The sequence below is a fragment of the Corvus cornix genome, chromosome 10, assembly GCF_000738735.6.
Source record: "Corvus cornix cornix isolate S_Up_H32 chromosome 10, ASM73873v5, whole genome shotgun sequence".
Lineage (NCBI taxonomy): Eukaryota > Metazoa > Chordata > Aves > Passeriformes > Corvidae > Corvus > Corvus cornix.
Window position 1 is genome coordinate 9,870,739 of NC_046340.1, and position 25,444 is coordinate 9,896,182.

Sequence of the window (25,444 nt, forward strand, 5' to 3'; positions counted from 1 at the left end):
TTGCAAAACAAACAGAAAACTCAATATCCCCAGGAGCAGGGATTGCAGGGTCAGGGGCCCCATCAGGTGCAGCAGGGGCTCCAAGGTGGGTCACACCACAGGAGCAGCTCTCCTGCAGCCAGCAAGGTCCTTTCCCATCCCTGGAGAGGGGGGCCCCCAGCCAGGCACTGAGTGGGGGGACAAGCCATGGTGGGAAGGACTGTCCTCCAGGCACAGGCACTGCTGGATGGTTGCACAGAGATGGAGCAGGGCTGTGCCCCAAAGCCAAGCCCCTCTGGACCCCCAACCTGGGTCTGTAAAACATCCTTTTTCTCTTGTGGAAGTGAAACAGCCCCAAGCCCATGTGCTGAGGCGATCATGGCTCTGGACTTTTGCTGTCTAACCCTTCTTTTCTGTCATATTCAAGCTGCTCCCAAGCTGCCCTCAAAGCTTTGTCAAACCATTGCAACTTTTACAGAAATTCATCAGTCAAAAACCTCTATCTTTTGTCCATGAGTAGTGAATAGCATCAACAGCATTCAGATCTATTTTCCTCACAGGACCAATCCTTTACTCAAGTTTATGCTGACTTTCTTGGTTGCTCCCATTCTGGATGCAGAGCTGTGCAGAAGCATTACCACAATGCCACTGAGAGAAGCTGTGCAGAGTTCACAGCACAAAATCTCTGACTGCTTTTAAAAATTCGCAACACAGTTTTGTCAGCCTTCTCTTTTTCCTCCTCCTTCTCTTGGGGCTGCTCTGCAGTTGCCCCCTTCTGAGTCAGTCAGTCTTTACATTCCCTCCCCATCATCCCCAGCTGAATCAGTAAATTCCCCATTGCTGTCCCAGGAGCCTTTACTTTGTGCTCGGCAGCCTGGAGATACAAAGTGGGATGTTTGGTTGTAGGATCATAAAATCCTAGAAAGGTTTGGGTTGGAAGAGACCCTGAGGACCATCTTATTCCAATGCCCTGCCATGGGCAGTGATGCTCCCCACTGAATCAAGTAGCTTAGGGCCCCATCAAACCTGGCTTTGGTCAACTGATGTTGTCTGTCTGTGTTAATTGTCTGGCATGGGGGTCACTTGGAGCACCTGTTTAGGAAAAGAGCCCCACTTTTTGGGCTCTTGGGCTGCCCTGCAGCAGAAAAAGGGTGATTGTTCTCAGGGGACAAAGGAGCAGGGCAGGCAGGGTGTGCTGTGACCATTGCAAGGCTACATCTGTAGCCCTGTGCACTTTGGCAGATGCTGTTCACCTCACAGTCTGCTAAGGCATGGCAAGGGCTGCCTTCTCCTCCACAGCCAGCAAGGAAACCCCACTTCCCATGTCAGCACAGTGCACAGAGTCACCAACATGAGGGTCACTGCGAGGTCTGGAGGGAGCAACGCGCCTGGAGTCTGAAACACATCCTGCTCCTAATCAGCAATAGCCACCAATACCTCATCCCAGTCCATTTGGGGTCATTTTTTGCAAGGTCGTACAGTGAACCAGGACCAGAATTGAGATGCTCCTCTACTGCTGGATCCTCTCTCCCAACAGAGCTGGCAATTGACCTCAGCTTGGCTGCAAATGTTTATCCATAACTGCAAAACATCAGTGCCATTCTAGGACTGTTAAAACTGCCAGCTGTCAGGAATTCTGGGCTGGACACACAGGAAAGGAGAGGAGATGCGTGTCAGTGAACCTGGTGGCAGGGAGGATCCAGCCTCATCTGTGAGCTGGGATGGAGGGAACTGTGCTGACAGCTGGGCACCAGCCCATGGAAACCCTGCATGGAGAGAGCCCTGCAGGCAACCCCAAAGCTTCAATCTGCAGGCACAGGCAAGTCAAATCCAGCTGTCTCCTGGCTCTGAATGAGAATTCCAGGGAAGAGCTGGGGTCAGGTGGGAACCATGGAGGTTGTCACCCACAGCCCACAGCGTCCAAACACCTCCTGTACATCCACATCCATGGAGAGAGCTCACAGAAATTTTTCATTCTGCTGTCAAAGCAAACCAGATCCCAGCTCTCATAGCTGAGCACAGCCTGACCACAAGAGTTGTGCCAAGTAGGATTAAAGCAGCTTGTTTGGACCAATGGGTCCCTTTTTCCTGCTGACACTCATGGGGAGTGTGGGAGTGTTCACCTCATGCTTGGGGTGAAGAGCCTGTCTCCTGAGGTGGAATGGCACCATTGGAATGGCATCATTGGAATGGCAGTGTAACCCTCATTATTCTGAGAGATTTATCATCCTTATTTGCATCACAGACATTAAGGATCTAGGTGAGAACAGGACTTCATTTACCACCAGCCACAAACCCTGTGGTTTGAAAAATATGTAGTTTAAAGAGACAGTATGAAAAATACAAGGCAGTACAGCAGTGTCAGAGAAGATTTAACATCCTTTCTTCCCCAGCCCTACCCCAGATATGCCATGTACAGCTCTGGTACCAGGGGAGAAAGCAGGACAGTGCCACACCTACAGGGAAGGGGCCAGTGGTGACACCCAGGCAGATGCCGGCCCTTGGGACACCAGCACACTGGGCCTTTGGACTGGCATCAAACACTCAATCTCAGTAAAATTTAAGTGCTTTTTTTACCAGTGACATAGCCGACACTTGTTTCACAGTCAGACTGATCAAGTGGAAATTACCAGCTGCAAGAATTTTGCACCGCAATATTAAACGGAATCTCTGTTTTCAGGGGCAAAAAGACGGACAGCAACGCTCCACGGAGCCATGTCCTGACGGGAGCCGTGTCCTGCTATTGCCACCTCGTGGGGCCTCGCAGCAATGACCAGGTCACCAACAGGGTGGTGGCGAGGGAGGGGCCCGGAGCGTTCTCATCGCAGCAGGTCCTGCAGCACTGGGCTCTCCAAAGGCAGCTGCAGCCAGAACCAGAGGGAAGCAATTCCCCAGTTCACTAAATGCTATGCATGCCCTGCAGAATAGTCAGGGTTAGAGAACACTCCTCACCTCAGGACAAAGGGGACATTGCTACAGAGTCCCGTTCTCTGCTCAAGTGCCATCCTTGCAGGACCCAAAGGGATAAAAAAAGCTGCAAACGCACAACCGCTACCTGACCTCACTGCCCTTGCAATGGGGAAATGTATGAGGCATTCGTTGGTTGCTGAATAATTCCTCCTTTAAATCAGCAAAGGAACTAGGTAGGATTTGCACAGCCTGATAAGATTTAGCACAACCTGATAAAGTTTAGCTCCTGCTTCCCACAGGAAGCTTTCTTAGGAAATCCTAGGACTTCTCCTGCTCTGTCTAGAGCCCGTGACACAACCAAGACACTTACCCATAGGTGCACTCGGAAGGCCTTTTAGCAGCTTTCTTCTGCTCTTTGTTGTAGAAAGCAAACACACAAATCTTCCAGAAGCTCTTCTAGGACTCCTGGGATTTCCAGTCAGCCAGGAAAAGCACAAAACCAACTCTGAGGTCCACCGGCGAGTCAAGCTCGCCCAGCAACTGGAGGTGGAGTGTGGGGTCGTTGCCACAGCTGCAGGTCTGCTGGGCTCCACTCGTGGCCGCCTCGGCCCAGCCCCAGCCCAGTCCCTCCCTGTCCTCTCACTCACATACCGGGAACTTTGTAAAGGAGCTTTTCCCAGATTCTCCTGCTTCGCTCCTGCCCTGGGAACTCTTTGGCTGGGCTCAGTCCGAAGCTGCTGGGGCTCGGGGAAAAGGAGTTGTCCTGGCTGCAAAGTTCATCTCTGAGTCCAGGCAACGCTGGCTGCTGCTGCTCGGAACGCTGATCCCCGGGATACAGAACTACTGTCTTTTTCCTCCTCCTTCTCTTGGGGCTTGTTTCCTCCTAACCTTGTTACTGCTCTGCTCTGTGATGTCAGTTCTGTGTTCAAGCGGTTGCTGTGTTGTCCCAGCCATTTTGCTCCTGCTTTTCCCTCTGCTCCCTTCTCTCCGCTGGCTCAGCAGCCCTCTCCTGCTGCACCCACGTGCTGAGGCGGCTGTGACAACCACGGCTCCTCATTTGCCTCTTCCTGGTAAATTTGGCCTTGGAGTGTGGGCTTTAGCATCAGCAGCCCAGGTGCTGCTATGATGCTGAGCACGCAGGGGACAGGAGGCAGAGTGCTCACTGAAAGTGAGGCTTCTGCCTTGAAAAGGGACAGACTGCTTTCCCAGGAATGTCTTTCACAGGACACATGCCCAGCTTGGGAAGAGGCAAAGGCAGAGCTGTGTTCAGGTGAGTGTCCTGTGGACAGAAGGACTCATTTTCCGGGGAGGATTTTGCCCTGGGCTACAGGAGGAGGAAACTGTGGGGCGGTGCCCGGCTCCTGATAGCAGGAGAATGCAGTGCCATGCTGGCCTTGTTTTAACTGGTCACATGAGATCTGGGTCTAATTCTCACCAGTATCATGGGAAAAGCTCCTGTAAATTTCAGTGGGAATTTAATCACTTATTTCCCTGCTCAACTTCAACTTCTTTTAGACCAGCTTCTTTTGTGGTAGGAAAAATAAGGACTTTTCACCACCTGAAACAACTGCCTGGGAGCTGTTTCTTCCAACCCGGCTCAGAGCAGAATAATATTCCATGGCTACAAGGCCATGCTTCTTGCACTTCAAAGTCACTGCGGAGAGGGTTTATACTTGTTATTCCACTTAATGTTTCTGACTTTGAAATTATTATGGGGTCTCCTCTGAATGCTTTATGGGGTAACAAAACTCAGAAGAACAGGGCTCACTCCAGCTGAGTAAATAGAGGCTATTTTCATAAATCTTCCGACTATTGGAACATGAACAACATTATCCTATGTGCATTGTTATGACCTTGTGTTTGCAGAGTCGTGTTGAAGCTCAGGCTTGTGCTTTCATCTTTGTCTTCTATTAAGTCTAGAAACTTCAGGTAGCCCCAGAGAGGGTACTCCAGTCCAATAAACTCTCAGAGCCCCAATTGAAGCTCACTGTAGCCAGCCTGGGTGGAGATCACACTGCTTTGATCACCTCCTTTTCCTTGGAGGGAGCCCATCAAACTGCCAGGGAACCGGGAACAATCATTTCCAGTGATTCTGAGTGAAATCAGCTCCCAGGTACATTTGTGGCTCATATTCTGCTCCACACCAAAGGCTCCCAGCTCCAGGGCAGCCAACAGCCCTGGACCCCTCCCACCTGGGCTGTGTCCGTGTGCTCAGCATGGACTGTCATTCCTGGTGATCTGCTGCTCTTCAAACCCACAGCTGGGGGAAGTGCCTGTGGAGATGGTATTTTTCTTCCAAATTCAGCAACTTTTTTTTTCATTCTTCACAGTTTGCAAGTTGATAGTAGCCAAAACTCACACAGCCCTGCTCTGTTTGTTTTCCATCTACTTTATTCTTACTCATAAGCTTAAAAAAAAAAAAATTCAGCTAATAAAACCAAAGTATTCTGCTACAGTTCATTATTTGGGCTGAAACACCTTCCTTTGTGCTTGTTTGCCCATGGGAAGACATGGTAAGTCAGAGCCTCTGCAGTCTTCCCAACCAGGAAAGCAGAAATGGAAAGAAGAAATACAGAGCAGCTTTTCAGTTGATACAAATCAGCACAGCTCCCTTGTTTTCCATAGAGCTTTCCTGCTTTTGCCAGCTGAAGATCCACACCTGAGCTTGTGATGAGCCACTGATAATCCCACAACAACCTGCTGGGCAGTAGCACCTCAGTCCTAACATACCAAACTTAATAAGCAGCCCTAATATGCACCACAAAACCCAGCTGGGTAGAGATACAAACAGGTGTAACCTTCCTGGTGTACATAGGAGCACTTACAAGTACTTCAATCAAAGCATAAATCTTGAATAATATAAAGGATGGATGAGGCCTCCATTAATTTTGTTTCCTCTCTGTTCATTAATTGTTCAGAAAAACACAAGTTCATTTACAGACATTGCTGTTAGGTCTTGTGAAGGTTGTGGATCATCCAGCTTTTTCCAGGCAATGGAAAAACTCGGAAGAGTAAGGAATTAGTTCCTGAAGTAACGAGGCTCTCATCAGAAAGCTTGGAGGGAATGGAAAGCAGAGAGGAGGACACTGTAAGGCAGAAAAAACAGGGAAATCCTTACATAGACACCTGTTTTTAAAAAATATTTATTTGTAGTGTGTATTTCAATTGACCAGACAAAGTCAGTGGCATTAAGAACAAAAAAAAGGTAATTATACCAAATAATATGAATTGACAAAATGAGTTGTGTGGAGTAAAGGAGATCTGTAAACCCAATCCAGAGCAGGCTGGTAAATCTAAGTATGACACAAGTACGGAGGAAGCAGAGTACACACGGACAAGAACATCTGAATTAAATCCAGAGAAATTAAATGGAACAGAAGAGTTTCCCCTGAGTCTTATGGACTAAGATTTGATTTTCAGTCTATAGCTCTATCTTTGGCATGGTCAAAGTGACACAGCAAAGCCAGATGCACAGTGTCAACTCATTGAACCAGGACACACTTTGTGAAATGGTAAAAATAAAATGTTAGAGTCTATCAGTGCTCCCATACAGGCCTGCAGTTATACTGCACCCGCACTTCGAGACTCTTCACAACGAGATTATAAAAATGTTGAATCTGCATTGCATTGAATAGACTGAAAATCTTGAAGCACCATGACATGAATTTCTTTAGCAGAAATTGTGCCCCCATGACCTCAACTTCTTGTTTCTGAGTTTCCATCAGTAAAAAGGGGAAATTAAACACACATAACTCCAGGAATGACCAATCTGGTGTTAACAGGGGACATTATGACAGCCTATTCCCACTTCTTTCTGTGCTGTGGGTATTTATTAGCAGGACTGAGTGATTTACATTCAGAATTTTTAGGGCTATCACCTTGGTTGCCCATGACAGTAATCCCTCTAAAGGGCCCTCTGTGGCCTGCCTGCCTTCCACCCCTCCCACTGCAATGTTATTTGGTTGTTTACTGTGCCCAGACTTAATCTTCACCTTCAGGATGTTATTTTCTTCCATATTCTTCTGTACTCACCCAAAATTTGCCTCAAAGTTTCATGTCTGAGTGTATTTATCTACCTTTTGTTCTTCCTTTAGGATCTCAGTTTCACATCAGCTTAGAACAACAGTTCTTGCAATTAGGTTGGATAACTGCAATCCAAAATTTTTCCTAGGCAAGACTCCAATAGAGTTAATTGGCTTCAGTGGGAGACTTGTCCTGAGTAGGAAAGGCAAGTTTTGGCCTCAAGGAGACTATAAATTCCAGTTTAAAAATCAGTAGTTGTTCAGAGGTTCATTCCTGTGACAACATCATTCTTTGTGTTTCCTTTCCTGAATTCCTTTCCTAGTCATAGGAGGAAAGCTTCTGGCACCAAAATCAAATGATAATGTCCTGGCCACCTCCCAAAATTCCGTTACATCTCGAAGAAAGCACCGTTGTCTCTCCAAGGGAGTGTAAAGCCTCCAAGACGCCGGGTTTCCACGTTTTGTTAGGAAAGTGTTTTTCACGCAGGCAATAAACGAGCCCCGATAAGAACTGTGCCCCTGCCAAACTCTCCAGTTGCTTTACATGATGCCACCAGTGCTTATACTTCCCATATTCTGCCCCCCCCCCCCAGTATTTAAGGTGTTCTCCTTATCTGTGCAGGAAGAGGACTGCTGGCCAAAGGCTGCTGAGGGGGTTCCGCCCACTCAGCCCAAGTGGCACCACTGAACTACAAGCACGGAAACAGGGGCCCCATTCCACCACCACACATCTCCCTTCCTTCTCAGAAGCTGTAGGCCATGCTCCTTCCTCAGTGTAATTCCCTTTGTGGTAAAACATGCACATTTGGGTTCAAAATGGTCCAAAACATAAGTAAAAAATTATAGACACCGTAAGAAAATTAAGCCTCTGTAACAAAGCCATCCTACAGCTTCTTGTAACTGCATGAAATCCACTTCTTTTTCATATCTGAGATTCCAAACATTTCCCATTCTTTCAATGTTTCAGTCACTGAATTACATCCCACTTGCCAAGGAAATCTTGGGAAAACAAGTCAGTCATATAATGCTTCCCGTAGGTCACCAATTCCTGCCGGAGCAGCCAGAGGGGAACAGAGCCGTTCTGAACCAAACACTCTGAACTGAGGCTATTCTAGGAGTGGTCCCCTGGCCTCTATCAAGCTACTGGATTTAGGTCCCCAGATGATCCCAGCTACTGTAGAACCACATGCAGAGCCTCTTGCCTCCCAAACTTATGACACAAATCCTTTATGACCTTGTGAGCTAATGCAGAGGGAAATGGGACTGGCACCACCCTGTTTACAAGGCCTGGGCTCTCCATGGAGAGCCCCGGGACTGAAAATGCTGCTGCAACCCCACTGGTGTTAGAACAGAAGTGCAAGTTTAGGGTAGAGGCACTTCAGGTAAGAGGAGCTGTTGCTCACTGGTTACAGCATATACAACAGCATGTGGCTGAAGTCACATCCAAGTTTGGGTCTAGCTGATGTGACTCCTGGATTTCATAAAAGAGCAGAGATGGAAATACAGATCCTGGTATCAAATGAACGCACAGCAGTGACAGTGTGACATCCTGTGCCAGTCCCGTGCTCCCCAGTGCTCGGGTACCTGCAGCAAACACTCCAGAACCACAGATCAGAACTGGGTGGCCTCGCTCCAGAGAAGGGAGTATCCAAAGTTGTGAGACAAGCTCATGAGAAGGGAATAGATGAGATTTGCTTTTAACTTTCTGGTCTGAAGATGTGCCTGGAGCAGGAGGTGTTTGGCAGTTTTGGAGACAAAAAAGTGCACAAGAATCTGTGAAAAGACCCAATTTCCATTTGCCCTCTTCTCTCCCCTCTGTGCCTTCTATTCTAACACTGGGCCAAAATGACTGAAAGACATCTAAGAAGCCTGGAGCTCAGTGGAGAACTGGGGCTGAGTTTTGCTGTTTTAACAGCAAAGACTTCCTTGACACAGTATTTCAGCTATCTATCACTTCAGAGAAAGACAGTATTTCTGCATTGAAGCCAACACTTCACAGACAAATAATTTGAATTCTTCCATGTTTGCTTCCTCTGGCCTCCAGAGGAAATGAAATATAACTCAGAAAAATACCCATTTTGATGAGGGTTTAAACTGAAAAGTAAAGACTAAAATGCCAGTCACTGTACAGCACTGTCAAATTTTTCCCACATTGAGTAATTCTGGTCCCTAATGGAGTTCACACTACCTACCTACCATAAAATGTCTGTGATTTAAACTGTTTGATGAAATATATCTTAAATCAGATTGAAAACCACACTAGAATCAATGGGACACTAAATTACTTGACTCTCTTGAGCTTTGCCCTTGTGGAGCACTGTCAGTCAGCGTGTCCAAACATCTTTCCACACACTCTGCAACGATTCCGAAAGTGGGTCATTAACACATTTTGTCATGTTATGCAATTTCTCCCTCTCCTCTAAACTGGGCTTTTTTCCAGGTCCAGTAGCCAACAATGAATCAATCACAGTCTCTCACAAGCCTTTTGACTTAAATCCTATCCTGTAGGTTGGGCTAAAACCAGAGCAGGAATCACTGCAGGAGGTGAGGCAGGACAGGGCTAGTGGTGACTGCTGCTTAGGAGGTGTTTGCTTGACCCACTACTGTTCTTGTTGCCATTCTTTGTGGACTCCTCTTCAGTATCTGTAAGAGAATCTTCCTCTTCTTCATCGCTCCGATCATCTTTCAAGTCCTAGGGAGAAGAAAAGACTGTGAACATATTCTACTGCCCCCCAGAAACACACCCTGCCCCCAAAATGGAGAGATCACTTAACAACACTTTAATCTTGCAGAACCAAATGTTCTTTAGTCAAAACTGCTTCCATGGCCTCAGCACAGCCACTTGACCCCTTCTTGCTCATATCTGCTTTTCCCTGTAAAGTGTTACTATTAATCCCTGAGTGCTGTGGGATTAATTAACAGCTGTGAAGTGCAGCAAAGATGAAAAGAATACTGTTTAAAAGCTAAATATGATGAATACACTCACCCAAACACAGGAGCTGAGAGGCTGCCTGCTTCTGACAGGTGTAAACTAAACAGTGGTGAGTTGTGCCAGCATCTCCCGGCACCAGCTTTGCTCAAAGACACTTGCTGACCCTAAAATGCTCTTTCCTGCTCAGTGGTGTACACAGCACGTCAACAGTGGCACAGGGGAGGCTGTGTCTGTACAGCTATTGCATATCTTGGGTTTATCACCCTGCTAAGGAAACTGCCCAGGAGAACGGCTGCTCCATGAGCAGGGACAGAAGGGGTCAGTGAGGCAGTCTGGCCTTAGGAAAATCCCTCCCCAGCTCCATAGGGACAGCTCCTAACATTTGGCAATCATGCTTCGTCCCAAACAGTCAAAAATGGAAGGAGTGAATGCTTCCACCACACAGACAAAAGTCATTGTGTCTACCCCTGTGTTTCAGGGAGAGGTGAGACCACGCTGTGCTGTTTGTCACGGCACATAAAATACACCATTAGTCTCCTATTTCTCAACTCCTGCCATAACCCAAGGCCCTACAGTGTGTTCAGAAGTTTGCTTCAAACAATCAAGGCTTCAGCATTAAACCCAAACACCCCTGCTTTCCCTTCAGTGCACAAGCTCACAAGAGCAGCACCTGCCTGGAAGACTTTTCACACCAACGAGTGACCTGCTCCATAGACTTTGGGCAGGAATGCTCTAGTTAGAGATGTTGTACATCCAGAAAACTCTTCCTTCTTCCTGATTCCTAAGTGGTGCCCAAGAAGAGGCACCACTTGTTATCTTTTTGTACTGAAGGATGCTTGGCCTGAGAGAAACCTGGGGCTTATCCTCATGACAGAGAGAGTGCTGCCTCCCGAGCCATGTGCTGGAGCTGGCAGGAATGTCAGCACAGAAATACTCTGCCTGCACAGCCACACTGGGACCACTCTGTCGTGGATAAATCTGTTCTTATGTCATCCATCTGGACCTCAGTGTCACAAGCAGAGGCTGCTTGTTCTCCCTGTGATGTGCCAAGGTCAGAGCGGTGATACAGGGAGGAAAAACCAGGGTTGTTCCTGCCCCTCCTGTATGTGCTCTCAGAATGAACTAACAATTCCACTTCCTTAGCGTGCTGCTCTGAGGTCTTTCTTAAGCACCAAATTCTTGCAGAGAAAATAAATAACAGCCCAGTAATAACTCATCCAATTGCAATCTCATATCCCTTCATATATTACACTCCTAGTAAAAGGTATAGGGCTAGAAAGCAAATTAAAGCCTGATCTCTGGCTCATCACAAACTATAAACTTCCTGGAGATTTTCTTTTGCCTTTTCCCTAACAACTTACAAAGGGTATCAAAACAAACAAATCTTACTGTAAATACTGTAAAATAAACTTGGCATGCCATCAGTTAGAGAAAAGGCAAGACAGCCTTTCCCACACAATTTATGAGGTTCTGGCTCTTTCAGATCACCTCACTCGCTCTTGGTATTTTTGCCATTTGTATTTGCAGTAAAAGACAAATGCTGAGGGGGTGGGGGGAGGATTGTTGCTTTTCTGCCACCAGAAATGTTTCAGAAAGAAAAAACAAACTAATCCTAAGCAGTGTCTGATGCCAAATCCACTGCACTCCCTGGAAGCGCTCTCATCTCCCTGAGGCTGCACTGTGGGCAGTGACAGGGAGCAGCATTTTGGGGCTCACTGGGAGTAGAGTCAGGGAAGTTTGTGGTATTTCATTTGGAGTCCCTCCTTGTGCTGCACACAGGTTGCTGGTGCTCAAGCCTGTGCTTAAGAACAGCTGGCAAACTGCTCTGCTTTGAATGATGGCCACTATGTGATATTGATTCCTGTTTCCTATAGGAATGAGCTGGCATTTCCAGCATGGAACTGGAAACTCAGAGTTTGCTTCCCAGTTTTAATGCTGTCAAGCTGGATGCTCTGATTAAAGGCACTGTATGTAGTAATTAAAAATCATGTCACGTTTTTTCCAGCCCACTGTAAAATGCCTGCCTTTGAGAGAACATGTTACAGATTTCAAAGCAGCAGAATTAAATTTCTTTGTATTCTGAAGTAATCACTGAAAATTTCTTAATTTTGGGAAAAAGTGTTACTTCTGAAATCCTGATACTAATCAAGAAAAAATGCTGCTAAATTAAATTTAATTTTTACTATCTTTTGTACTAATAAACTTGCTTCCTGACAAAGTGTTTTTACAAATTCCTGCTTTAGGAAAGTCTGGCCATTTTTGTCTGGCTTAAGTGACAGAACTTGAAATAGCAATAGCTTCATCTGTAACTGGAAATCCAAACAAACCTGTCTTTGCAAACTGTTTAACAGACCATTATAAATATATTAAGATATCCTAAGTGAAGTTTGTGCCTCTTAACTTTGACCTTCTAATACTAACAAAAATTGTAACATTTCTAGGATTTTCCCTGCCTTAACACCAAGATGTTTTCTCTGAACCCCTCACATCATATATTATACTCATGTTTTCCAACTCAAAGGCTGCGCTCTGACTGTCCCTGAGCAGCAGCAGATGAATATACTATCAGGAACACAAGAGCTGGCAAACTGTAAATACCACAGCTGAGGCCATCATTAATACTCAATGCTTTAGTTTAATGGCATCAACTGCATTTATTATACTTCAGCTGGTTTAGAGTAACAGACAAAATGGATGTGTAGGTTTTCTGTTCTGGATGACTAACCAATTTAATCTTTATAAATGGATGAATGGTTTCAAGGTTTATGAGAAGCAACACTAATGCTATAAAGTCTGCAAGAGAGCCATTTGTAGTGAAGCCAAAGCCGCAAACTTTTATAATCTTTTTTCCTTTTGTTTAACCCTTCCACCTGCTGCTCAGTCTGCCTCTTTTAGTTAAATGAACCGTATTTGTTAAGGTAGTTTTGGCTTCTTGCATTTCACTGCTGTTAGAACATGTATCATTGAAGTCATTAGCACTACATGAACGGTAAAGGACCTTCTAAGTGACTTCACCATGGAAAAAGACTTCTCAAAGTTACAAGATGAACAAAATTCATAGGCCACCTCCCAGCCTCTTGTAAGCAGAAAAGTACTGGTCAAATCTCCATCTAAACTAACAGAGAATTTACTCCTAATTGTACAAGTTTGTCTCTCAATAAAGCACTCAGAAATCACTTCCCTCTTGACAAGCCCTTGGCCCTGCACTCCGCTACAGCTGAGGAGAGCAGCAGAAGGACATGGCTGTGCTGACAACTGATGGAAGTGTTGGTTTCCTGTCCCCTGGGCTGGTGACACCATGGGAACATCACTGCTGAAGTGGGGCTTCCCTCCTGCCCCCCTTTACTGGGAATGTGACACCTTCGTCCAGTGCATGCTGAGGTCACACTGCAGCCACGGCTCCATATCTGCCACAGCAGGGTAGTTCAAGTGGAAGGTGTAAGAGTGGAGGAAAAGACAGTGCCAAGTAGTATTAAAAAGGCAAAAATATATTGTAGCAACGTGGACTGATCCTACAAACAGAGAGGAAGCCTGAGCAACATGCCTCTGGTTTCTCAGAAGGGGAAGGGCCCTTGCTAGCAAATGCACTGTCGGTTCCCTGTGAGGCTGGGGAGGCCCTGGCACAGATTGCCCAGAGAAGCTGTGGATGGATCTCTGGGAGAGTCCAAAGCCAGACTGGACAGGGTTTGGAGCAACCTCCTTTAGTGGAAGGTGTCCATGCCCATGGCAGGGGGTGGGATGGGATGAGCTTTAAAGTCCCTTCCGACCCAAACCAGTTCTGTGGTTCCATGATTCTTACTGTGTCCGTGTGAGTGGTGGGAGATGTTCCAAACCTAACTCACCTGGTGGGATCAACACTGACTCCAGGCTTCTCAGCAGCATAAGAAGATTTCAATTTGGCCTCTGACTGGACAAGACTAGAACCAATTAATCTTTTGGGTTGAGCATAGTTTACACCCACACAGTTAACTGGATTTCTCCTACCAAGTACTGATGTATCAAAACAATTCAGAGCTGATTCCAGAATTTTGGTTTTTAATCTGGTGAAATTTAGATTTTTGGACTTTCAAATACTTATAATTTAGTTGGAATTTCCTGACTCTTAAAAGCATCTTCTATTAAAATCAGAACCTTATACCTTAATTCTACCTTAAAAATATTTTCATTTAAACAGCCACAAACACATTGACTAGATCTTGATTTTTCAATGTAAAGACAGTAAATTCCACAGCACCTGCACATATGGAAACAGCTTGAAGTACAAAGATGAAAGCTATTAGTCAGGTCAGCAACCACCGCCTCAAATAAAAGAGATAATAAACAAGAGATAATAAAAACTCGGTCCAAATAGATAGAAGGGGGTACTTTTCTAACAAATAATACTATAAAGTTGATGAATCTCTGAGTTCAACATGTTGAATTCAACATCAATAATTCAACTCAGCTGACATATGACTTAATAAGTCTTTACTTTCCTATTGAGACTAAGCAATATACATTTGGATTCAAGCAAACTCTTCTGTATTTCCAGCCTGGAAGATTTTATTGGAAAATATATTTCCCTTTTCAGCTCATACACACCAGGCAACATAAATAATGTTTATCCTCCATGGAAGATACATAGTTGGACTCTGCTTTCTGCAGTTTTTAAATGAAGATGCAGACTTTCTAAGTTAATTGAATTGGACATCTTGTGGCAAAAAGTCCTCGTATTTAGTCTATCTCTTCTATGTAATACCATTCCCCAAGCTTTCCACTGGCAGTTTGCAGAGGGGACTCAAAGAAGACTTGTAAAAAACAAATTAAAAGTTACACTAATTCCACAATTATTGAAAAGAATAGCTTTATAAAACTAGATGTTGCTACTAGAACATGTCCCTGATTTTGACTGACAGGATAAATTTAACCCCAAGAAAACCTCACTGGTGGTGTCACTCAGCACAGCACACCTGGAACTGGGGCTCTAATGCCCCGAATGTTCTGAAGAACTAAGTCATTGTTTACAGCTAATCATGTTCTCTGTGGTTGCAGCCGAGTCTGCTGGCTGAGTTATTGAAATCCACTGACTAAACCTCGCACTGCGGCGTACGGGGCTTTACGATAATGTCAAAAGCCCAGGAGGTACCGAGTGAGTCATAATGTCCCACTGCTTTTTGAATTATTCCAATTTTAAATCCACAGTTGGCAAAGAAACAAAGAACAAAATAATAGGCGTTTGATGCTGTTCTCTATAGTGAACTTTTTTTTACCCTAGGACAGAATTCGCGTTAAGCTAAGGAGTTCAGTGGTATGAACTTTTATCAGAACATGCACTTTTACTCCTTAGAAATGCTGTTTTGGCTACAGAACAGCTGATCAGACACTCGTGCTGCTCCTGGTGAGGTATGATACTGCACTTAATTAATATTTGGAAACAACACAGCTGCTGAAGAGTATTCCTACAGAAGCCTTGCAGCACTGTGTACTGAGACCACAAAGCACAGGTATGTGACAGGCACTTCTGTCCAACAGGGACATTTCTCTACATCCTTAGACACGATTCCATTCCTGTTGTGATGCATCTAAACCTTATATCCACACTTAAACATCAGTCTAATTTCAGTTGCATACCTAACAACTAATGTTTTTTTTCTTATATTCATATCACAATACCTAAGAGCATTTCCACACGCAAACACCCTGCTATCAAGGCTGGATATGGAATACTTTAAGTAGCACCCAGTGAACAAAGTTTTATGCGATTTCCTTACTGAGCCAAATGATACAGAGATGGGGACACCACTCCTCCCCCACCAGTTACAGAGGGACCCTGGAAATTGTGGTAGGCACAGCCTAAGTTACACAAGATGAATCCCACCCTGGAGCTGCTTCACACCCATCCCTGCCTGCTCCGGCTGCCTTCTGTGCTTCCTGCTGTGGGGAACCTGCAGTGTCCTGTGCCTGATCAAAAGTCACTACAATTGTGTTACAGAGGACAAACTGCTCCTTTAAAGGATTTCCTCCCTTCTTGCCATGTAATTATGATTATGGAGCACTCCCAGGTCCTCCTAGGGAAACATTTTATTTAAATACAAGACAGAACAACTTTCTTTCTCAATTGATATTAACCTATCATTAACTAGCTTTATTTCAATCTTTTCTTAAATAGATTCACCAGATTGCAGTTCAGTAACTCCCTCTGAAAGCATAAGAATTATTCACCTCATAACAAAGTCACAATTCAAACCTCTGCAGAATATATTAAAAATAGTAAATGAAGGCATCAAAAGTCCTGTAAAGGCTTAGGCTTTGCTCTATGAACTGATTTTTGGCAATTGAAAAAAATAAATACATATGCACACTATTACATATATATAATTTTTATAGAGGTGTATACATAAAACTAGCAAGAAATTGAACTTTTCATAAAGATCTTGCTAGAAAATTAAAAGATACAAGCAGTTAAAATGAGAAGCCAGAAAACCTGTCAGCAAATACCCTTCTGTGAACAGCAAGGTAAAGCAATTAATTTTAGAACAAAAACTTTACCAACATTTGTCTTTTCTCTGAATCAGGAACTTGCACATCAAAAGAATAATTTGGATCAGGGATTTACTAGAAGTGGAGTTGCCTTGTGCCAGGGAACTCGCAGAGAGGGGAGGGGGTGCTTGTTTGGCCAGATCCATTGCTGGTGAAAACTGACACAATCCCATTGAGCCGTGCTCATTCCTACCAGCTGAGAGCCTGGCCCCAGATCAACGCCACGGGAATGGCCAGGCCAGGAAGCTTCAGGACTGCATGGAGGCTTGGGATTCTATTCTTAGAGGCAGTGGTCATCTGCAGCTCCTACTGAAGTCAAACTCAGCTACTTCGGAAAGAGCAGACTTTTATTGCATCAGAGCTGTTTATGGCACGGCCAATGTGAGACAGGCAAAGGGAGCATCCACACCCCCAGTTTGTTGGATTCTGGCCAGAGGACTGAGGCTGCTCCTGCACAGTCCTGTGTGTGCACAACACGGCTGTGGAAGGGTACTTTTCCCAGTGCTCCCACCCCAGCATACCTTCACCACCTATCTATTACAATCACACGCTCACAATTTATTTTCTGCTGTTTCTCATTAGTTCATTCCTCCACAATGGTCACAACAGCCTTTAACCCAGGTTTTCAAACATTTACCTGATTTTTATATAATGTTCAAGTGAAAAATGTTGTGGAATTATGGGAATTCTAAGGAGAGTTTATTAAAAAATTGAAAAAAAAAATCCAGCAAAGAACATTGTTGCTGTATTGAAACCTGAGAAGTATATTTTAGTGTGTGGTATAACATACAATACACTAAGCATATATAACACACCTCCCTGGAAGTCACTGCTCAGCTGCTGACCCCTTTCAGAAGGGAGTAAATGTAAAGATTTAAATAGAAATCTGCCTTTTAACTCCCAGTGCCAGGAAAACTGGTTGAGGCTCCAGTGACCAAAGAGCGCTCTTGGATTGGCACAGTGGAGAAGAACTGGTGGCTTTTTCTCTTTCACAGGCTCTGCTGGGCTGCACACTTTGACAAGATCCATGGCTGGGGGCAGCCTTGACTCCAAATCCCTGGAAGGGCAGGACTCCAGGGCTCCCCAGCTTCTCTGCTCCTTGCCTGTCACTGTGAATACGAGCCAGCAAACCTCGAACTCTTCTATGCTCCTTCTGCCTGCCTCCCACCCTCCTCCCTTGGATGAATTTGGCACCATCAAGTGAGACATGTAGCCAGGCTTTGGGTTTAACTGGATTGCTGGAGCATAATGGGAAATACGCAGATGAAAGAAAGTCGTAACAGGAAGTAATTTCCCTTTACTAGGGCACGAGCCTCCACACTACTGACCTGGCTGGCTAACTCCCATCTCCAGGCTATTAAACAGCTCACATCCCAAGGGCAATCATTTTAACCAACTGGGAAGGCTCTCAGATTGACTGGTTTTTATGTCTAAGAGAGAAAGCTTTCATTTGGCCTATTTTGCTCCCCTGATAAGCTATCCTCATGAGAAAATCTGCCATAAATATTCATCTGTTGAGAAGCAACAAATTCAGCTTCTCCACAACCTGTTTTCCTTTAAAATGGAGAAAAAGCAACCCCTACTAATCTAGTTCAACCTGTCTTGTGTTTGTGCTAACCCTCCACTGAGAGAACTCAAACTCCAAAGCAGAACATCAGTGTGTATTGGCCCTTCCCAGTCTAGAAGGGAACAACAAAATATCCAGGAAAAGCTTTTCTACAACTTCCCAGTTCCACAGTCATGAAAATGTAACTCACTAGGATTATCATTAGCCTCTAAAATTGCTGCTTTTAAAACAGCCACTTGGAATTAAGGCAAGTGCACCTGTAGGTCTGTTTTACCAGCATCCCAACCCTAACTGGGCAGCACAGGCCTAACAAAACATGCAAGTAAAAGAAAACAAAAATCTTATGTGCCTCTAGGTTAGGAAATAAACCCTGTCCTCTGTTTAAGTCCTGTAGTATAGCATTTTTCTGAAGGGAATGACTTTTCACTGAATGTGCTAATTCTCATTAAATTTCAATTTGTTTGATGCAAGCAGATCAAGCATTAAAAAAGCAAGAGGAAAAATGCTGCAGTAGAAAAATGATGGCTGGGAACAGCAGAAGTATCATAACAAGCACTTCACAGCTCTCATTTCAACCCAAAATAGTATTTTCTTATCATTTTCAGTTTCCCCTACTCTGTTTTTAGTCATTCTTTGAACACTAACTCTCACTGTTGCCTTGGGAATTTGGGCCAAATAAGGAATGAACAAACGGACAAGGATATGCCCACCCAGTCTTTAGAAAGCTTACCAAGTACAAAATGCCAAAGGAATATTGAACATAGACAGGTTTTTAAAGAGCGACTAGTCCAAAATCCTGATCTACAGCAATGCAGGGTCTTTTCCCCTTCAGGAAGAGGAAAGAACCACAGTGAATCCAAGAGAATTGCTGCTGATGACTCCTAAATAACAGCAGCCACTAGTGAGCAGCTCATTGCCTTCCTTGAAGGTGGTCTGATGGTGGCAAAACAATTACAAGAGCAGGAAGACCTATTCCTGGACACACTACAGTCTGTTAGAAACCTGCCATTACCCTCCACTGATGGACTTTGCATCAGCCCTGAAGTATCCGAGACATGTGGACATCTTGCCCATTTCCTACAACTTACACATATTTTTCAAGATTTAAACCACTATAGTCTCAAAACCTTAACTCAGTGTGTAATGGGTTTAACATATATTTTACATCTTAATTTGCCATAATAATGTGGCTATAAGCTGCTGTCATTCACTCCCTTTTTCTGACCTTGGAAATAAAATGTTTAATCTCCATGGGATTTTCCTGGCGAGATATTTTAAATCAGTGCATATGTACATACTTCTCTATATGCTTTTTCAATTTTCCTAAAATATTCTCATATGTGCAGACATGATGACTAGACATGTTTCAGTGGTGCTTGAAACTTGATACAAGTGGGTAATTTAACCATGTAATTGAACAATATTACAGAAACACACGGAGTTTCCTAGCAACAAAAGGTCTTGGACATCAAGATGGCAGCCAGCAGCTAACATTGCAATTGCCTGACCTAACTTGAAAAGAAATTACACGGAAGAATGTTCTCCTTCCTCTTGAAACAGAACTGGTACATGGCTACAGGTCTGACCTCAAAGAGTTTTCTTACAGGCCTTACTCCCACACAAGGTGACAAATGTCATATGAGAAAGGACATTTTGGGAATATTTATATTTTCCAGAGGTAAGAATAATGGATTTGAAAAATTTAATTCTGTACCCTCAAGTTTACCCCCACGGAAAACAAAAGGCTTCTTAATATGAAGTAGCTGAGTATAGCTGAGCTTGTGGATGTAGAACTCCCCCTTGTTAGGGCATTCCCAGAGTACCGAGGGAAAGGTGGCATAAGTCTTCATGATCCTGGAGACCACCAGTGCTGCTCTGTGCCACCAGTCTCTGTGCCAGAGACTCCCATGGCTGAGAAAACAGGACACACAGGGATGGCAGAAGATAATCTCCCTTCTTCCATTTTCCTTCATTTTCATCCATCTCTTGCTGCAGTATTTGGGAGGAGGAAAAATGCAAGATTTTTAGTCTAAATTCTTTTTTGCTGAAGCAAGTCAGTTGGCTGAGCAGTTATCCCAGAGGACTGAGGATAACTGTCCCCTCTGTTGGTGCAGAGGGGAGGTGACATCTGAGATGAAGAGCTTCTGACCAGCCACTCTCAGTCAAAAGCCATCTCCCTCCTCAGGAGGAAGAGCAAAGTGTAGAAGAAGCCACCAGCTCTTGAGGCTGCAGTGACCCCAAAACTCCAGGATGGCTCTAGGCAGAGAGAGCACTGAAAAAATTCCTTACACCCTTCTATGCTCAGAACTTCCTTCAGTTAAACAACAAGAGAAGTCCCTATTCCCAGTTACACCATGACTTCATTTTTCCATCTGAAGTAGCTAACTGTTACTTCAAGAAAAATATCAAAAATTTCTAAGTTTTCATTCAGAAAACAGGCAGTCTTGGGCAGAGAAACAAACCCCTTCTAACATGAGGATGATGGTCTACTGGTATTTCCCTAAAATAACAGCAGCTATTTGTGTGCAGCATGTCTACAACAAAGATGTTGGTATAAAAATGCTGCCTTGCCAACACCATTCTTTTCAACATTGCCTTTCCAGCTCTGGAGGCAGTGGCTGCTTTCACAGCCAAGTTTGCCACTGCTATGGAAAACAGGCTGCACATGCAAGCCAGCTGAAGTCATCCAGACTGAAAACGGCCCAGGCTGCTGCTGCTACCACTGTAAAAATGTTATTTGGAAACCCTCTTCTCAGAGAGCTGTATAAGGAATCAAAAATCCATGGTAGGGATGCAGGCTTGGTGCTTTCCCATTTTTTAGCAGTGATGAACACAACAAAGCTCTTACCTCAAAAGAAAACATTTCTTCCCCTTACAAAGGCATATAGGCAGGGCACAGGGGCCTTATATAGCTGGCCTGGCAATGTCCTCTTCACCACTGCATCTGAGCACCTTCTTGCACTGTGCTCTCAGAACCCCAACCAGTGTGGATGGAGAGCTCTGCCAGAGCCTTCCTTTTCTTCTGCTGGGAGGCACAGGGATGTCTCTCCCTTCATCAGAGGGGTTGTGCACAGAGAACAAGAATAGCACAGACACAAGGCCAAAATCACAAAAGAAAACAAGCAGCACTTTACTACTCAATAAGTCATGCCAGAAATAATGTAGTAATTAGTCAAACAGAGGTAAATGACACACAAGAAATACAAGATTCTCAGTGTCTAAGGGAACATAGAAGCTTGTTTTAGAGGCAGAGCAACACAAACCATTTCCTCCACAGATTTGTCCCTTCTGTGCTGCTGTTTGCTGTCTAACGAGGTCTGAGTTTGTAACTTCTAGGGCAGATGTTGGTCTCCCTATGATACCCAGCTGTCTATTTGCAAAAGATTTGACAGAATCCAAAAATCCAATAATTACAGGATGGTTCCTGTTAGCACTCAAACAACAATTAAATACAGGGAGAAAGGGATATTTCTATTTCCTTAAGATGATTCACAGCCTTAACTGCTTCAGATAAAAGGACAGTCAGTTCAATTAAGTTTTCGTTTCTTGAGCCTCAGAAGAAATACCATTTTCAACAGCACAACTTCAATTTCGTCTTAACTAGAAAAATATACCTGTCAACACTTGTGCCAAATCTTAGAGACATTCTCCAAAGTCCTTCTCTTAATGCTTTATGCTAAATATTTTATCCACCCTGCACCCCACTGCATGCTTCACTGCACGAGACCTCATGAAAATGTCACTACTTCAGGCAATCAAATGAGACATAAATGGCAGTTTTCTTCAGAGGTTTTTCCCATATGAGTTCTCTACAAGGTAAAAGCAGCTTAGGCAGCACCAGACTTGCACTGTTTCTCTGCTCCAGCTGAACATGACAGTATTTCATGGAGTCATAATATAATACCAGATATGCTTCATATGGTTTTTGTGATCCAAACCCAGTGTTCAAGTTTATTTGACCTCAGATTTAGGCAAATCTGAAGAAATTTAAATACTGCAGAGAAATTTTAGTCAAAACTCTCATCACTCACTTCTCTTCTTTTTTGCTAAGTTGCTACAAAGCCCCGCAACAAAAGATTGCTTTCACTCAGAACACAAGAATTCCTTAGGAGTTCTAGACCATCTTAGGGCATCAGTTTTTGGGAAAGCTCATTTCTCATTTACTATTGGTATAAAACATAAAATAGAAGCAAAAAAAACCCTGTTCTAGCTGAAGTTTTTATATTCCAACCAAGACCTTGGGTGTGACAATGAGATGTAGAAAGCACATTTGAACATCTCTCTGCTTTGCAGATCCCTATCAGAAATGCTGACTTGAAAGGTCAGGGAAACAACAAAATTCCAAGTAAATCTATTGGAGGTATTGGCATCTGTTTGATACTTCACATACCTTTCTGAGGAAATGAAATTTCTTACCTTTAGGAAAACGAACCTTTTCAAAATCTTGAAAATTAAGTAACCCCAATATAAATGCAAGCCTTGGAGGATCAATAGCATCCCATTGAATAAAAAATACGCTATGACAGGAGTTGTGGAGTAGTAGGTAGGCTGATACAGTGTAGCACGAAGAATCCTAAAAAATAAAGATCATTGTTATGGTGCAAGAGCTCTGCTTTATGCTATTTATACTTATTTCTAATTTCATATTCCAAACTGATTAATATTAAAAAGCTCTGCAAAGATCATAGATTAATTAACAAGCCCTGCCTTAACTAGATTATGCATCTCTGTTGAAATATAGACTTCAGAAGATGAGAAATTCGAGTCTGGCATGAAAGTATTCTAAGTGAGGTTAGAAAAAGTCGCCGTTTTTCAGATCTTCATCTCTGTGTGGTCTAGATACTGTGCAACTCAGAGCTTGTCTATGCCTTTTTTTAGTGTAAATTCTCTCTAATCTGAAATCCACAATCCAGAGAAAATCCTACAGGCTTTGCAGCAGGGCTTTTCATTAATTAACATATGTTTTGTCCATCTTCAGACTTCACTACTTCTACATTATTTGGGGCTTTTTGAGTCCCTTTAATCTCATCATGTTTTGCTTCCAAGCTCAGGAACTGAAGAACAAGAAACTCAGTGAAGCAAAATGATTGCAGATCACTTGTACAGTTAATTAAAAAAACAACAATAAAGTAAAAAACTAAGCATTTCTGAAAGAAAATACTACAGGAAATTAAAGCCTTATGTTGATCAATGTTCGGAGCTATTAATTTAACCAGCTTGAGTCTCTAAGGGTTTGTCCATGTGCAGGGAGGGGCAAATTAGAGCTGTGAACGTGAAACACATTAAACACTTTTTAAAAGATAAACATGTTAAGCACCCATGTGGATACTCCAAGCAGATTAAATCATAGCACTCCAAAGGCATGAAAGTACTTAGCAAGTTAAGATTTATTTGTGCTGACTTCATAAATTAGTTGGTTCACCTAAACTTCTCTGAGTGCTCCTCATGTGAGCGAGGTGAGGCACTACCCACAGACTGGGTAGCAGAAAGAAGGTTCTACAAAAAATTAACTACAATCATGTACTCTGACTTTGCAGCTGCAGCAGAAGGGGTGGAATGAAAGGGAAAATTATTTCTCTTAGTTAAGGAGCTCAATCCCCTTGAAAATGCAGGGGCTCATAGCATTTAACTGCTATTTACAAAACTGAGTTAAATAATACATAAAAGTCTTTATTTATGTTCAAGAGGCTCATTTAAAACTATTTTTACTTAAGAATTTTTAAAGAAAATGACAGTTTTTGTCAATTTTCTCGCTAGCAGAATTTTCAAGTCCAGTCCATTCCTTTCCTTTTTCCATCACAATCAACACTAAACTTTCAGGGGGAGTGGGAATGAAGTAAAAGCCTGTGACTGGATTAAATATTGCTTACCAGAAGGGGAACAGGATTATTCTGGTGATGAAGAATGCGATAGAAAAGATGATAAACAGCATGTTGCAGGTTTTCTCCCAGCGAGCATAATTAAACATTTTGGCTGCCTGCAGTGGATAAAAACCCCCAAACATATTGTAAATATTCTCTGAAATAAATTCTGCATTTTCATAAATAAAGACTCATCTTCCACGTAAGCAGGAGGAATATTTCCTCCCAGTTTAACATGTAAAAAAATCATTTTACTGATACCTAATAAAGCAGCATCAGACCAGATTCTTTGTTTATATTTCTCCTTTCATCTTGAAGGAAAGGACTCTGCATCAAAGGCCTAAAGAACAGCTCTCCAACCAGAATATAAAGTGTCATGGAAACACAAAGTGCTCTTTAGAACAGAGATAATTCCTCATTTTTCTACCAGGTTCCAAACAGGCTGAATTCCAGGAGAAGCTGCTGGCTACACCTGCACACTCCAGGAGTGGCAGTGACCCCTTAAATGCAGGTGTTCTGGGACATGCCTGTTACTGACCTTCCTCTGGGCCTAATTCAGTTCCTGTCTTCTCCTTTTTGAGAGCAGGAGATCTCAGTGCTGGTTTCTATCCCACTAATAAAGGCTGTAATTGCTACTTCTCCCCTAAATGAACCATCCAGCTCTCCATGCTCCGTTAGGAACCACCCTGGGCACTGGTGAGCAAAGCAGCTGTTTTCAAGTGTGAGCAATGTTGCAGGTGCCAAGCCTAAGTTTTAAACAGCAGCTTGATTAACATATTTTCTTCTCCTTCTTTTGAGTGGCAAGGCTGGATTCAGTTATTCTGGTACTCAACTCCAGTTTCCATCAAGTGCTGTCCTACCAGTTGTCAACCCAACTGTTTGTAAGGCCACACAGTTAATTGGACCTAGGAGCAGTTCAGGATTAAAAGTAACCCAGCAGGAAAACCTGTTTAATCTGGACCAGTCCCAAGTGCACAACTCCACAGTTGATAGTTCTGATACAATAAGATAGAGTATCAGGAACAGAAATGGACAGTGACAGATTAACAGCCTACAAAGGCTGCTTACACTGGCACTGCCACCAAAAGAGGTGATGACACTGTGCTCTCAAAGCTGGTGTTATAAACTCAGGGTAATTCTAGTGAAGGAAACACTGTGTTTGTCTTCCAAGAAACCCAGCAGCAAGTCTGTGACTACAGTGCTCTGTGCAGAGCAGGACACTTCTTAAACACTTCTACTGATACTTAGCGCAGGGAAGGGACTTTCCCTTCAGTCCAAGAGAAGAAAGTTCTCCAAGAAGATACCTGATACAGGTTGGACTCGATGTTAGAGGTCTTTTCCAACCTCAGCGACTCTGTGATGCTGTGGACAACCTGGTCTAATTTTATCAGTGAAACAAGAATAACCCAGGGACGCAGCTTTATTTCTAGTCCCTGTTCTGTACTGAAGAAGTTCTTGTCTGCTCTTTTCTCATAATGGATTCTGTAACAAAGTATTAGCTTAAATCTGGAAGCTCTTTTTTTATCTTACAAGTAACAAATCTGCAAAGCTATGTCCCTGTGGGGATAGGAAAGGATCATATGAAACTCGTGGCAAAAAGATTAAAATGTTACTGGCGCCAAAACCAAAATCCCAACAACCAAAAAATTCAGGA

General features: G+C 43.6%; 1 protein-coding gene across 4 annotated transcripts in view; it reads right to left on the reverse strand.

Moving 5' to 3' along the window:
- Positions 1–6,014: 6,014 nt before the first annotated feature.
- CERS3 (ceramide synthase 3) overlaps positions 6,015–25,444 on the reverse strand; it is a 43,521-nt gene continuing 24,091 nt past the window's right edge. For 3 of the 4 annotated variants that reach the window (XM_019280921.3, XM_010390985.4, XM_010390986.4), the window contains 3 exons: positions 23,800–23,906; positions 22,346–22,502; positions 6,015–9,603 (listed from right to left, as the gene is read on the reverse strand). In XM_019280921.3, the coding sequence (XP_019136466.2) occupies positions 9,472–9,603; positions 22,346–22,502; positions 23,800–23,906 (396 nt within the window). In that variant the 3' untranslated portion in view covers positions 6,015–9,471. The remainder of the gene's footprint in view (positions 9,604–22,345; positions 22,503–23,799; positions 23,907–25,444) is intronic. The other variant, XM_010390988.4, reaches the window with a different exon arrangement.